We start from the raw sequence: 13,762 nt of genomic DNA on the forward strand, positions 1-13,762 counted from the left end.
GGTTAAGTGACTCACACTAGTCTGCCCGACTAGTCAAGAGGCAGAATCAGGGTTAGATCCCTGGAGTCTGGAACCCAAGCAGGCTCTTAACCGCCTCTGAGACTGTGTGTCTAAGGGTCATCAGACTGCTTGGGCCAAAGGTATCAATCTGGAGGTCTGTCTAAGGTCAGAGCTGTACATCTGGCTGAGCGGGTGTGGTCAGACTGTATCATTAAGTCAGGCTATGATTTTTAGGAGTCATAACATCTAATTGACATTTGGAGTCTGGTACGCTCTGTGCTAAGCCAGAGACAACACGGTGTCGTGGGTGGGCAGAGGGTATTTCCCAAGCTGATTGAGACGTCTGTCTTCCTGGGTAAGGGGACAGCTGGGTTCCATCAGGATCATCCAGGTGACCACCCCCCCCCCACCTGGGTGACCGTATCAGAGTGTGGCTGGGGGACTAGGCAGCACCAGCTGAGAGAGAGAGAGATGGTAAGTACAGACCTCAGAGAGCCTCCCTCTCCTGAAGCTTCTGAAGCAGCTCCTCTTGTACAGAGAACCCCTTTTTTACCCTCGGGCCTGGCTGCCCAGTGCCCCCTAGAAACATCCTATCTGGGCATATGGCAAGTTCATTTTCTCATTCTCTGGAAAGCACACAATGTTCTTTCTTTAAAGCACAAATTACCCACCCCCCCCTGCCCCGTAGATAGACCATTCTTTCTCCAGAGAACAAGGACTAACTCCCTCCATTCCCACTTGCTAGAGTTTTGCTCTGCAGCGCCAGAAATTCTAGAACAGGTAAAAGCAGAGTGGTTGCACCCCATGAGCTCAGGGATTGAGGACCGTGGGTATTGGGGGAACAGCTGGCCCTCTGAGAAGACTCCCGTCAGGTCACAGGTCTGGAGTCCTGCAGAAACGTGAACCCCACTGTGGCTTACTTTGGCCCACAGAATAACCTCGGTCTTGAGGCTCCAGATGAGATCAAGGAAGTGTTCTGTGAAAACATCACGTTGGAGCTGGGAACTGAAGGAGAGGTGGGACCTAACTGAGAGAAGGGAGAGGAGAATGTTGGAGGCAGAAGGAACAGCATGCGCAAAGGCCCTGAGGCAGGAGAAGCATGCTAGGAAATCCGGAAGAAAACCCGTGGCTAGAATGCAGAGAGCAGAAGAGAAATGAACTTTGAAGCCCGGAGGGCAGATGGGGACCATACTAGGCGGGGCCCCCGAGGCCACACCACAAGCATTGATCTTTCTCATGGGCACTGAGGATTAGAGTGTGTGTATATGTGTGCGTGTAACGTATACATAACATAAAATTTGCCACTTGAACCACTTCTAAATGCACGATTCCGTGGCACTGAATACATCCACGTTTTTTTGCAACCATCACCACCATCCATCCAAACTACCCATCTCCAAAACTTCATCTTCCCAGACTGAAACTCTGTGTCCATCAGACAATAACTCCCTGTTCTCCTCTCTCACCTCATCCCCTAAAACTACCAATCTACCTTCTCTCTCTATGAACTTGACTACTCTCGGGACCTTGTCTAAGTGGAATCATAGGCGACTTTGTCCTTTTGTGACTGGCTCATTTAACTTAATTGAACACCCTCCAGGTTCACCCGTGTTGTAGCATGTGTCAGACTATCCTTTCTTTTTTAAGGCTGAATAACACTCCACTGTATGGAAATGCCACATTTTGCTTATCCAGTCATCCCTCAGTGGCCCCTTGAGGTCTTGCACTTTTTGGCTCTTGTAAATAATGCTGTTAGGAGCATGGGTGCGTGAGATCATCTTTGATCAGATTATTGCTTCACAGAGGCTAGACTAGAGATGGGCAAGTGAGCGAAGCATGAGAAGGCTCTAAAGGGAGAGCAGGGGAGATGTGAGGCAGCCCCCGGGGGTTATGATGGTGACCCAGCTGGCCCAGATACTTAGGAGGTAAAGGAGACAGAACGTGGTAATAGGTAGGGTGTGGAGAAGGGGAGGGAAGACACAGGGGTAAGGAGCATTCAGAGCCTGAAACTCGCCAGCAGCCCTCATGTCATACCCCGTCCTTTCTGCTTTCCTCTCGGTCAAGGTCTAAGCTTTGGCTGAGGGCTGCTGTGTCGAGCACAGGGGAAGGGACCCTCGGGCTTAGTCCTGGGCCCACCACTAAGTCCCTGTGTGGCAGGGCACTCAGGCTCTGGGAGCCTCAGTTTCTGTATTGGGACAGAATACAGAATAGTGAGTCCCTGCCTAATCACAGGGTTGTTATGAAGAGCATCAAACCACATCTGTAAGGCCCCTGTGAGGCATATTTTCAAGACTGGGCCCCCGTAGGGGACCATCACGAGGGGCCAAAGAGGTTCTGATGCTTGGTTTTGGTCTGGGGGAGTGTAGGTGTGGAAGAAGGGTGATAGACTCCAGCTGTGGGATCCTTGGGACTGTGGGGGCCAGACCAAGCTGAGGGGATTATCACCCGAGTCCTGGCCAGAGAGGGGCAATGCACAGAAAGCAGATGCTTCTGCCCTCTATCCTAACGCCTTCACCCAGGGACCCAAGATAGATGACATTCATCCCTCCCGGGGCAAGTTCACCATCTTGGCCTCGTTCCCAGTCCACACTTAGGCTGGGCCAGACCCCCGCTTTGGTCTCCAAGAGATGCCCCGGCATTCATGCAACCAGGCCCACGTAGGGGTGGAGGGCAGGGGAGGGTGTTTCCTTCTCTGTGCTCTGACAAGAGAAGAGCCCTAGGGGCTGTAGGCTGCCCTTGTGGGCATCTGGCCCTAGGGAGAGAAGGGGAAGGAGCTGCCCACCTAAAGCTTCTCCTAGAGGAGGACTAGTCATTGCTGCTTGATGTTGTTGCTCGCTGATACTGGTTTATTGGCCGGTGGTAGTGGTGAGAATTTAGAGATTAGAATCTACTGTTAGCTTCTGATGCTTACGGGCCCAGGTCTGAAATCTGGAGATGATAACAGGATTAACAGCTGACGTCCCAAGAGCACCCACTGCGTGCCAGGCCCACCGTGCTAAATTTTTTCCATGCAGTGCTCACAACAACCTTTGAGGAAGTGCTACCATTATCCCCATTTTCTGGGTGAAGAGACTGAGGACTTTACCCCCAGTCACATGGCTGTTGAAGTATAGGATCTGAGCCCAGGGATATCCGGCTGCCGGGCCCTGCCCTAACCACCGTGCACACTGCCTCACAGAACTGTCACTTACTTGTTCAGATCCCCAGCCCTCCAGGCTCCGTGAGGGCCGTGCCGCTGCAGGCTCTGCACTGGCCGCACTGAAGCTCGTGGCGAGCGTAGGCAGGCCACATCCTCCGTGGGGCTCCACTTTCCTCATCTGTAAAATGAAAGAGCAGATTGAAGAACCTTTAAGACCTCCCCAGCTCAGGTGTGCCTGGGTGGCTCAGCGGGTGAAGCACCTGCCTTCAGTTCAGGTCATGATCCCAGGGTCCTGGGATCGAGTCCCACATCGAGCTCCCTGCTCAGCAGGGAGTCTGCTTCTGCTTCTCCCTCTGCTCATCCTTGCTCTCTCTCTCACATAAATAAATAAAATCTTTTTTTAAAAAAATAGATCTTTCCAGCTTGGAAATCCCACGAGCAAACCATTATAGAATAAGGCCTCCCAGCATGGGCTCCAGTTCTGCCACCTGACTTGATCAGTTAGTTACCTGGGCCTGGCTTCCTTCGTCCTGGGGTGGTGGCAGTTCCTCCCTCACAAGGGTGATTGTAGGGAATAAGGGCAGATAATACTCAGATTGCTCACTTGGCACAGTGCCTACAACTTTGTTAAACTGAAAAAATAATATATTAATTACCGTAAAGGAAAACTTGGCTGACCAGCTTGACTTTCAAGATCATTAATGTTTTGAACGTACCTACCACGAACGTGTGAATGTATGCACACCCCCTCAACATGACACACTTACAGACTGACACACTTACAGATTGACACACACAGCCCTTTGCTCAGAAACGGGCATCCATACCCATGACGTTGGTGCGTTCACTCACACACCTCCTCCTGCCTGCTTCTTTTCTCTCCTTCTCTCCCACACTCTCGCACATACGTGAGTGCATACGTGCACCACACACACACACACACACACACACACACACACACACACATCCTCTCGCCTGCAGCCCTGCTGGTCTACTGGACCCTGGCTTTCATCACCAAGACCATCAAGTTCGTCAAGTTCTATGACCACTCCATCAGCTTCTCACAGCTGCGCTTCTGCCTCACGGGGCTGCTGGTGATCCTCTACGGGATGCTGCTCCTGGTGGAGGTCAATGTCATCATGGTGAGGGTAAGCAGGCCACTCCCAGGGCCACCCCAGCACCCCCCTCAGGACACACCTGGGCCGGGGGTGGGTCTCCTCCTGATCAATGTCCTGCCCCTGGGTGTGGGCCCCCACCTAGCTGCTTAGACAAGCCCTGGAAGGAGGCAGCCTCTTTTAGTGGCCCCCAAAGGGGAGCTGAGACCAGTGGGAGAGGTTCGAGAGGAACGTTCCATCTGGCCCAGCTGCCCTCTACCTCACGCTCCCAGAGGGAATGGAAGTGATAGGATGCATTAGCTAAGGTTGAAGGATTCTGGGTATAAAACCATAGAGAGGGAAAAGAGCCTGGAGTACTGGCTTCTCTGAGCTCTGTTGCTGCTGTTATTTGGGGGGAGAAGAGTTATTTTAATGTGTTCATATGGTTACACATGTACCAGAATGACTAAACGTGGCTGCACACATGGCTTTCGTCTTGTTTCATTATCATTTTTGCTTACCCCTTTCCCCTCTCTCCTCTCTCCCTACCCTATATTCCTCGGGCCTTTCCCTTCCCCGGGTAACCCAGATTAACAACCTCATATGTGTCCTTCCACTCTTGGTTTTTATTACTATACCATCTACTTGTATCTATTTAAGGTGCTTTTTTCTCAACACCTATGAGAGTAAAGATTTTTCCTCTCAATATTCATTTTATAAAAATAGGATCATATTATACACAGTTTTGTAGGTCTTGCTTTTCTCACCCAACAGATATCTCTTAGGACTCCCTCTAAGTCTGGTATGGCTAATTTAGTTTTCTTAATGGCTGCATAGTATTCCATCATGTGGAGGAGCAATAATTTATTCAACCATTACCCAGTCAATGGGCATTCACTTCACTGCCAAGTTTCTGCCTTCACAAATAATGGTGTATTAAACAGACTTAATATCTTTATGTATTGCTGCTTTTATTTCTGTGGGAGAGAGTCCAAGGAGTGGAGTTGCTAGTTCAAAGGGTCTGTATATTTTAAATTTCAATCAGTGTTGCAGATTGCCTTCCAGAAAGAAGCAATATAATCTATCAGCAATGAATATAGAAAACCCTCTCCCTGCCTCCAACGAGCAATGGGGCCAGCTCCACTTGGGCGACGAGTGTGAAGCGCTCCTTGAATTTGCATTTCTCTGACACCTCTGTTTTAGTTGGTGATGTGCAGGGTACAGAGGCCCTACAACATTGCCTGCCTCAACTGACCCTCACAGCCCCCCACAGGAATGCAAGTACCACCCACCTTTTAGACAAGGAAACATTTTAGAGGAGACCTTGTCTAAAGACACCTTTCTAGTAAGTGGAAGAGACAGGGTTTGAGCTAAGGTTTGCAAGGCTCCATGTTCCAATAACACTACATGAAACATGGTAATGTCCTAAGATCTGTGGTATATGGGATGGTATATGGGAGATTTCTGCTCTTCCCCAATCCAACCTAAACCCAACCCAACCCAGCCAAAGGGATTCAGAGTAAACCTCAATGAAGCATTACATTTCAGGAAGGCCCAGCACTGGTTGCCAAGAGGTGTTGGAGTGATCCTTTTCCTGGGAATAGGCAAGATATGACCCCATATGTTAGAGGTCAAGGATGGGATGTCACAACCCCTGATCTTTTCTGGGGCAAAATGGAGAGGGGTGAGAAGTTGCATTTACCTATCCCCAGTGATCCATGTGCCCCACAGAGATATATCTTCTTCAAGTCACCAAGGGAGGTGAAGCCCCCTGAGGACCTACAGGACTTGGGGGTGCGCTTCCTGCAGCCCTTTGTGAACCTGCTGTCGAAAGGCACCTACTGGTGGATGAATGCTTTCATCAAGACTGCTCACAAGAAGCCCATTGATCTCCGAGCCATTGGGAAGCTACCCATTGCCATGAGGGCTCTCACCAACTACCAGCGGCTCTGTGAGGCCTTCGATACCCAAGCGGTCAGTGGGGGCCCTGCCACACCATCCACTCCCCTCCCTTCAGTTTAGAGTCTCAGACGGGGACCTCCTCAAACCCCTGGTAGGGCCCACTGAGGGGAAGAGGCTTGCCCTAGGTCACACAGTGAACTGGAGGCAAGTCCAGAAGTAAAGATTCACAGGACAGTCACAGCTAGAATAGCCCTTACGGTTTAGGTCATCTAACACACTCATCGTCTGGATGGGGAAACTGAGACCCTGAGAAAGGAAGTGACTCCACTGAATTCCCTCATGTCCTAGGTTCTTCCTTCTAGAGTTCAGTGACTGTAAAGGTGGGAATATTTTCACCCATTTTTTTTCACCCATTTTAAAGGAGGGATTTAGTGGCCTGATACTTCCAAGAACCCTATAAGCTGAGCCAGGCAGGAGTTTCCCAATCTCACTGCCCAGAGAAAAGCCATGACCTGGCCAGAGCGGGGCCACTGGTAGGTAGCAGAAGCAGTCTCCCAACTCCCAGGCCTGTGTTCCTTCACTGCCTCTGCCCTAGCACAGCAGGAAGATGCTGAAGCAGATGCAATGGTGGGTGGTGACGAATGACCTTGACACGTGCCACTTCCTCGTTATGGTGCTGTGCTCATCACATAGTCCCTGACCCGCTGTGTGACCTTGGTCGATCACCTGGCCTCAGTTTCTCCATCTGGACCATGTTGGTGTTAATAGGGCCTACCTGACTGTGCACTTGGTGATTCAGTGATTTCTTCCTGGAGTTTACCTCTTTGCATCAAATGTGGCCATTGAGTTTCCCCAGAAAGTGAGAGCCAGGGCCTTCGTGGGAGGGCGGACCCTGCCATGAACGGGCCCTCAGCTCTTCTGACCTGGCCATGGGTTCTCTCTGGGCAGCAGAAGGACTCGCAGAGCACACAGGGGGCCCGGGCCATCTGGCAGGCACTTTGCCATGCCTTCGGGAGACGCCTGGTCCTCAGCAGCACTTTCCGCATCTTGGCCGACCTGCTGGGCTTCGCTGGGCCACTGTGCATCTTCGGGATTGTGGACCACCTTGGGAAGGAGAACCGCGTCTTCCAGCCCAAGGTAGGCACCCCACGGGCAGAACAGAGCACCCTTTGGAAGGTTTTCCCCTTGTAGATGAGAATGTACAGAGGCCAATGTGTGTGCGCTTTGGCTGCACTGGGCCAGCTCCCCCGCCACACACAAAGCCCTTGGCAATATCTCCCTCTAGAAGATGCTCTGCATCCAGTTAACAGGAGGCAAGCTGGTGCCCCAGGAAGATTTATGGTGCCCTGCTGTCTTCATCGTGCCATCACTGCCACAACACCCCTCCCCATTCAGAAATTATAGGAAGTACATATGTTTACCCAGCATCTAGGGCTTCTATGATTTGTTGGATATGTTGGCTTTAGTTTACATCATCCTAATAGACTCTAAATAACTTTTTATGTTCTCTCTTCTTTACTTCTCTATTTTGGCATCCGAGGTTCTACAGGTGCATCTTAGAGGCTGCTGTTGGGGGTGAGGGGTGGAGGGGAACCTCCATGGGTTTCTCCCCCCAAGTCCAGATTTCACTCAAAGCTCCCCCAGATTTATGAATATGTTAGACTTTTCCATTAAAAATTCTTTTACCAAAGGATTCCATGTATTAAAAATACTTGAAACCCATTGGACCACATGATATCAAATGGCCTTTGCAGCTTTAAAGCTGCTACAGACTGAAATTGGTTGGACAAAAGAGGCAGGAAATCTTTCTGGGGGTTTATTTTCCCTGCTTGGGGCAATAGCATCCACTCTGGGGATGGGGGTGGGGTACTTATTCCTTTATTTGCTTCTTCGCTGCCACTTAGGTTTAGATGGTCAAAAATGGAAAGTTTTTCACCTCTAACAAGATTCAGAGGTTTATTTTCCCAGCAGGAATATCATTATAAACTTTTAACCACAAACAGTCCAAAAATGCTGCTGAGAATTGCTAATTAGGGATCTTCGTTAAGATTTTATGACACTCCCTTGTGTAATGCCATTCCTCTCATTGGCTCTAAGATTGCAGAGAGCATTTAATCCTTGGGGGGTTTATATTAATTTTTTCCAGAGATATAATTAATCAGCTGAGCACTTCTGATCAGCATTACGAGACACTCCAAGTCTGTTTGTCTGCTTTATTCAGCAAACATTTATTGAACCCTACTGTGTGCCAGGCCTGGGTTGAGCTGTGGGAATACCGAGTTATGATGGGAACTATTAACTATAATAACAACCACATACTGACCACTTAGCCCATGTCTGGCTGCTAGTGGGAGTTATCCATGCCTCACACAACCTTTTAGAGTAAGTACTTTTTAAGTTTTATTTTATTTTATTTTTTTGGTAATAGCTTTATTGGGATATAATTCACATACCATACAATTTACGAGGTAGGTATTTTATCCCCATTTTACAGGTGAGGGGCTTGAGGCGCAGAGAAGCTGAGTAGCTTTCCCCTAGGGTTTCTCAGCTACTTTGTGACAGAGTCAGAATCTGAATCCAAGTCTCTCTCACTCCAGAGCATGGGGCACTTACAACATGATGCTAAAGTCACTTACTGTTATCAAGCCATCACCTCTGGCTCCAAGGATTGTGAAATCTAATGGAGGAGAGAAATCTAAATAAAAGATGTTTCTACTGTGTGTTAAATGCCACTACGAGGGAGTATATACGGGCAACTATGGGAAGAGAGAGACTAGCTCAACCAGTGGTCATGGACAGCTTCCTAAAGGAACAAGGATTTACATGGGGCCTTGACATGCGAGCATGAGTTGGCCAAGCTAAGATGCGCAGATTTCTAGTTCAACGAGAAGGTGAGGACTCTTCTGGCTTATTTAGACCTTGACTGCTTTTAAGGCTTTCTCTGGCTTTTTAAGCCTCTGAACTGTATTTGGCCCAAAAAGAGAAAGGAAAGGGCAGCTTATCTTGTCTACAAGAGTGTTACCTTCAGTTCTAGTCTGACCGTAGATGACTCCAGAATATTCTACATTGATAATCCTACAGCAGCAAGAGCCCACTGTTACTATCAGGTGGGAAGCGACGCTGGCCAGAGCCCTTCTCAGCTTGTTCACACCATTGTCTTCTTCCTGTGTTTCCCAGAACTCTGGTGGGGTTCTCCTACAGAGAGCGCCGAGGAGGATGTGCCCAAGAGGTACCGAGAGCAACACTTAGAATTCTAGTTCACCTGAACGTTCTCTTTTCTCTATTTATACACTAACCCTGGGATCTACAGCGCTCTCGTCGGAATGCTCTTGTCCTGGTTCCTTGTCAGGACATAAATCCCTGAGACAGATGGCTCTGCCTCAGTGGCAGCAGGCCTTATCAGATTTCATATTTGTTTCCTGTGGCCCAAATGCAATCAGCGAATTAGAGACATTGAAATGAGAGGTGAAAGTAAATATAAGGCTCCAGTGTCAGCAACAAAGAATGCTCAATCGTGTGGTTGCCTGGGATATGGCTTAATTCTCATTTGGGTTTCTGGCTCCAGAAAATGGGGGAAAGGGGTCATTTACTGAGGTCATTGAGTCCATCCCTCGCCTCCCAGCAGCTCTCACCTAGAGAGAGGGCCTGTTCTGGTCTCTATGAACCCATGAGGAAGCCCCCCCACCCCCACCCCGCCGCCCTCAGCTACATGTTGCAGCAGGAACAACCCTCTCCATGAGAAAGCCTTTCTTTCCACTCAGCCTCCATCTCTGCTGTCCCAGCCTGCACAGCATTGACTTCATGGTCAGCGGCCGCCCTGTCCTCTCTTCCCTTTCCAGGACACTCACAGTTGGCAAGAATCACACTGCCCTTGGCGTCCGTGAGGACAAACGTTTTCTTCTTTAATTCCCCGACTTCCTGTCCCCTCTGCCACTCCCTAGGGAAAGCTGGGACCCGGGCTGGGTACAGCCCATGACTTCTCTCTCTTTCTCCAGCCCCCTCTCCCACCTCACCCCTACCCACAATCTGTCACCTGCTGTGGATGCCACTGATCTGGCTGCAGGGCAAGGGAACTGGATCCATTAAGAACTGCCAGCATCTGAGACCTGCCAGCACTGCTCTAGGCTGTCAGCTGAGCAGAGAAAAGCAGTCTGACTTCGGTCTGAGGGCCAAAGCTTCCAACAGCCTCTACCCTCAGAGGGGAAACAGGTGTAGGTTTTTAAGTGTGTATGTGTTTGTTTCTGAATGAATTCTCATGGGAACTGTTTATAAATCAGTATGTATGTCCTTCGATTTGTCCTGTGTCTCTTGGTTTATCTTTTTTTCTATGAGCATCTGTGTCTCAATTAGGGTACACGTATTGGTAGCTATCACTGTGGGTGACTGTGTACATTCATATGTGGTTCTGTGATGTCAGTGTGTGGGTGGGTCTCTTCATGACAGTGTCTATGCAGCCACTGTGGCCTGGCGTGCCTCCCCTCATCTCACTAGCTTCTCTCAGGCTCCCAAGACTCAGCTCAGATGCCACCTCTTGCAGGAAGACTCCTTCTGGTTGGATTAGATGCCCCTCCTCTGTGCTCCCATAACATCCCGGGCTTGCATCATCAAACACCCCTTGTCTCTTTCCCGACTCGACCCCGAGTCCCCTGAGACAGGAAGTACATTGCCTGACCTCCTGGTGCCCCACACCCAGATCCATGCCTGACATTCAGGGGTCACAGGAGAAACGATTCTTCGGGGAATCATAAATCTTAGTCACCACCTACTAAGTGCGTGTGCTTACAAGATATTTTTACCTGCATTGTTACACTGAATTCTTACACCAACTCTCTGGCCTCATTTTTCAGTGAGGAAACTGAGGCTCAGGGAGATCGAGGCACTTACAATAAGGACACAGTGGCCAATATATAATGAGTCAGGACTCAAACTCAGCTATGGCTAACCTCTAAGTCCAGGCTTTAATGGATGGATGGGGACATTGATCCATGAGTGGTCAAAGATGGTTGTCATTGTTTTTACCCAAGGACTTCTAGGGCTGGGACCTATGGACAATTGACTTTCTGGCTCCTACCCAAATAAGAAGCAAAAGCCCATGATCCCTGTCCATTAAACTCAAGAGAATAAGGGAAGGTGGCCTTTCCAGTCATGCCTCTGGCCAGGTAGGAGCAACAGAGGTCAGAGCTGTAGTCAAGAGTGCTAGGTTCTGGTGTCCTACCTGTACAATGAACCAGTTCAACTGCAAAATGGGGAAATGTATAACTTCTTTAGAAAGCAGATGGGGGAGGAAGGTCATATGCATTGATTAATTTAAAATATGTATTGAGCACTACTGGGGAAGCCCCTGGAAACAAACACAGTTTATCCCCTGAGAGCTTGTGGAAATGTGAGGCTAGGGCATCTGATCTTCCGAAGCATTAAACTTGCACCAGATGTCACGTTGTAGGTCCTTGGCCTTTTCTCTCCAGCCTTCAAGGCTTTGGGCAATGTCTTTGCCCTCACACCCATTTAAAGCTTCCCAGGAAAAAAAAATAAAAAAAATAAATAAATAAATAAAAAAAATAAAGCTTCCCAGGGCCTGCCTTCCTTGGGCAGTATGCCAGGTCTCTTTGACTAGTCTAATACCCACTTCTTAATAAAAACTTGGCTATTCTGGGCTCCATCTCTTTTAAGGTGTCTCTTTGAAGAGAGATCAAATAATGTCCTAATGACTTATATCTGCAGGGAGATTTTCATTTTAAGATATCACAAAATTCTTGATCCAAAGAAATACAGTTGTGTGTGCTTTTGGGGGAAGGGGGTCAAGGTTTTGCCTTTAAAGCTGCAAGAAAGGAATTGGTTGCTTCGTTACAAATGTATAAATAATGAGTGCATTTAACAAATACCACCCATATTCTAACCAATATATGTGATCAGTTGATTTTTCTAGTGCTCATTTTCTAGCCGTGTGTTTTCTGATCCTTGTGGCTTGTGGCATAGCACATTCCATGCTGCTCAAGAGCTTTTGTGGGGGGGGTAAAAAAAGAGCTTTGTGGTGATCAGAGTTCTTGGTGTGTAGTGTTCCCATGAGCATCATAATTTACCCAACTGGGGAAGCCCAGGTGGCTCAGCAGTTTGTTTGGGTTTTTTTGTTTTTTTTTTTTTAATAAATTAATTTTTATTGGTGTTCAATTTACCAACATACAGAATAACACCCAGTGCTCATCCTGTCAAGTGTCCCCCTCAGTGCCCGTCACCCATTGCCCCCCACCCCCCGCCCTCCTCCCCTTCCACCACCCCTAGTTCGTTTCCCAGATTTAGGAGTCTTTATGTTCTGTCTCCCTTCCTGATATTTCCCACACATTTCTTCTCCCTTCCTTTATATTCCCTCAGCAGTTTGCACTGCCGTCGGCAGGGTGTGATCCTGGGGACCCGGGATCAAGTCCAGCATCGGGCTCCCTGCATGGAGCCTGCTTCTCCCTCTGCCTGTGTCTCTGCCTCTCTGTCTCTCATGAATAAATAAAATCTTTAAAAAAATAATTTGCCTAACTATTGCCTATGGTTGCGCATTTCCATGGCTTTATGCCTCTCCCCCTGCTGTAACCCAGAGATAGAACACCTTTAGTTCCTGATGTTAAATTATTTCCTTTGGGGTAAGTTCCGGTGATTTGTTTCGTTGCTTTAATGTAATGGACCCCATGCTCCAGAGCTGGGTCTCTGTGGAAGATGTAGAACCGAAGAATTTCAAAGTGTGTTCAATAGGACCAGGTTTCCCCAAGCCTGCATGCCTTCGTCTTTGACCCAGAACCAACCGCATGGCCATGTTTCTGACCCCACGAGCTTGTAGCTGACGATAGAAGACTGGAGGTCGAAGCCAGGTAGACTTAGCAAGTGGATCTAGGGTAGTGTTTTGGGCATCACGCAGGTTCACGTTCACATGTTTTGCCTTATCAGCATGTGACCTCAAGCCAGTCAGGTAACCGTGCTGAACTCCATTTCCTCGCGCATAAAATTAGGCCCATAATGGTACTCTTCTCATTGGTGTATCATGAAGATGGAGCTCTGCACCTGATAAATATTGCACTCTGCCCCTTGCTTCCCTGCCAGGTCAGATCTCAACCCCCACAGCCTAATTTTTAAGGTCCATTTCCTGCTTCCAGGACCCTCCCAGGCTTCTCCCTCTGCCTTCCCCTCTGGTACTTTGACCAATGAGGCCGAGTCAGGGGCTTCAGGCCTTGGTAGGGCCTTTCTCTATCAGACCTTAATAGTCTCTCTGTGCCTGCTTCCTGCTGTCCTCAAAAAGAAAAGACTCCTGTCCCACGGAGCCAAGGAGAGATGGTTGTTAAAGGGCATGAAGCAGTGAGGGCTGGTTTAGAAGGCCCAGTTGGACCAAGAGGCAAGATCTTTTCTACTGTCAGGAGGCCCTGTATCCAGGATCTAGGAATTTCTGACACTAGGGAAAAAGACTCCTCTTAGAGTTCTGATCCCTTGGGCCTGATCCTGGCCATAGACATGCCCTCAGGCTCCTTCTCATCATTTTGTTCCCACCACCCTTCACCCTACAGCAGCTCCCACATCCTGCAAATAGCTTTCAGAGTTCAGGGCAGGGTCTCAGGAAGGGGAGAGTGCTGTCTTCATGGAAATATTGATG

General features: G+C 48.8%; 1 protein-coding gene across 1 annotated transcript in view; it reads left to right on the forward strand.

The window, feature by feature from the left end:
• The window catches only part of ABCC8 (ATP binding cassette subfamily C member 8), a 75,516-nt gene that overhangs the window by 7,575 nt on the left and 54,179 nt on the right, over nt 1-13,762 (forward strand). Inside the window, 3 exon segments of the mRNA XM_041730755.1 lie at nt 4,121-4,287; nt 5,965-6,207; nt 7,084-7,272. Coding sequence (XP_041586689.1) covers nt 4,121-4,287; nt 5,965-6,207; nt 7,084-7,272 — 599 coding nt within the window.

The sequence above is a fragment of the Vulpes lagopus genome, chromosome 15, assembly GCF_018345385.1.
Source record: "Vulpes lagopus strain Blue_001 chromosome 15, ASM1834538v1, whole genome shotgun sequence".
NCBI lineage: Eukaryota > Metazoa > Chordata > Mammalia > Carnivora > Canidae > Vulpes > Vulpes lagopus.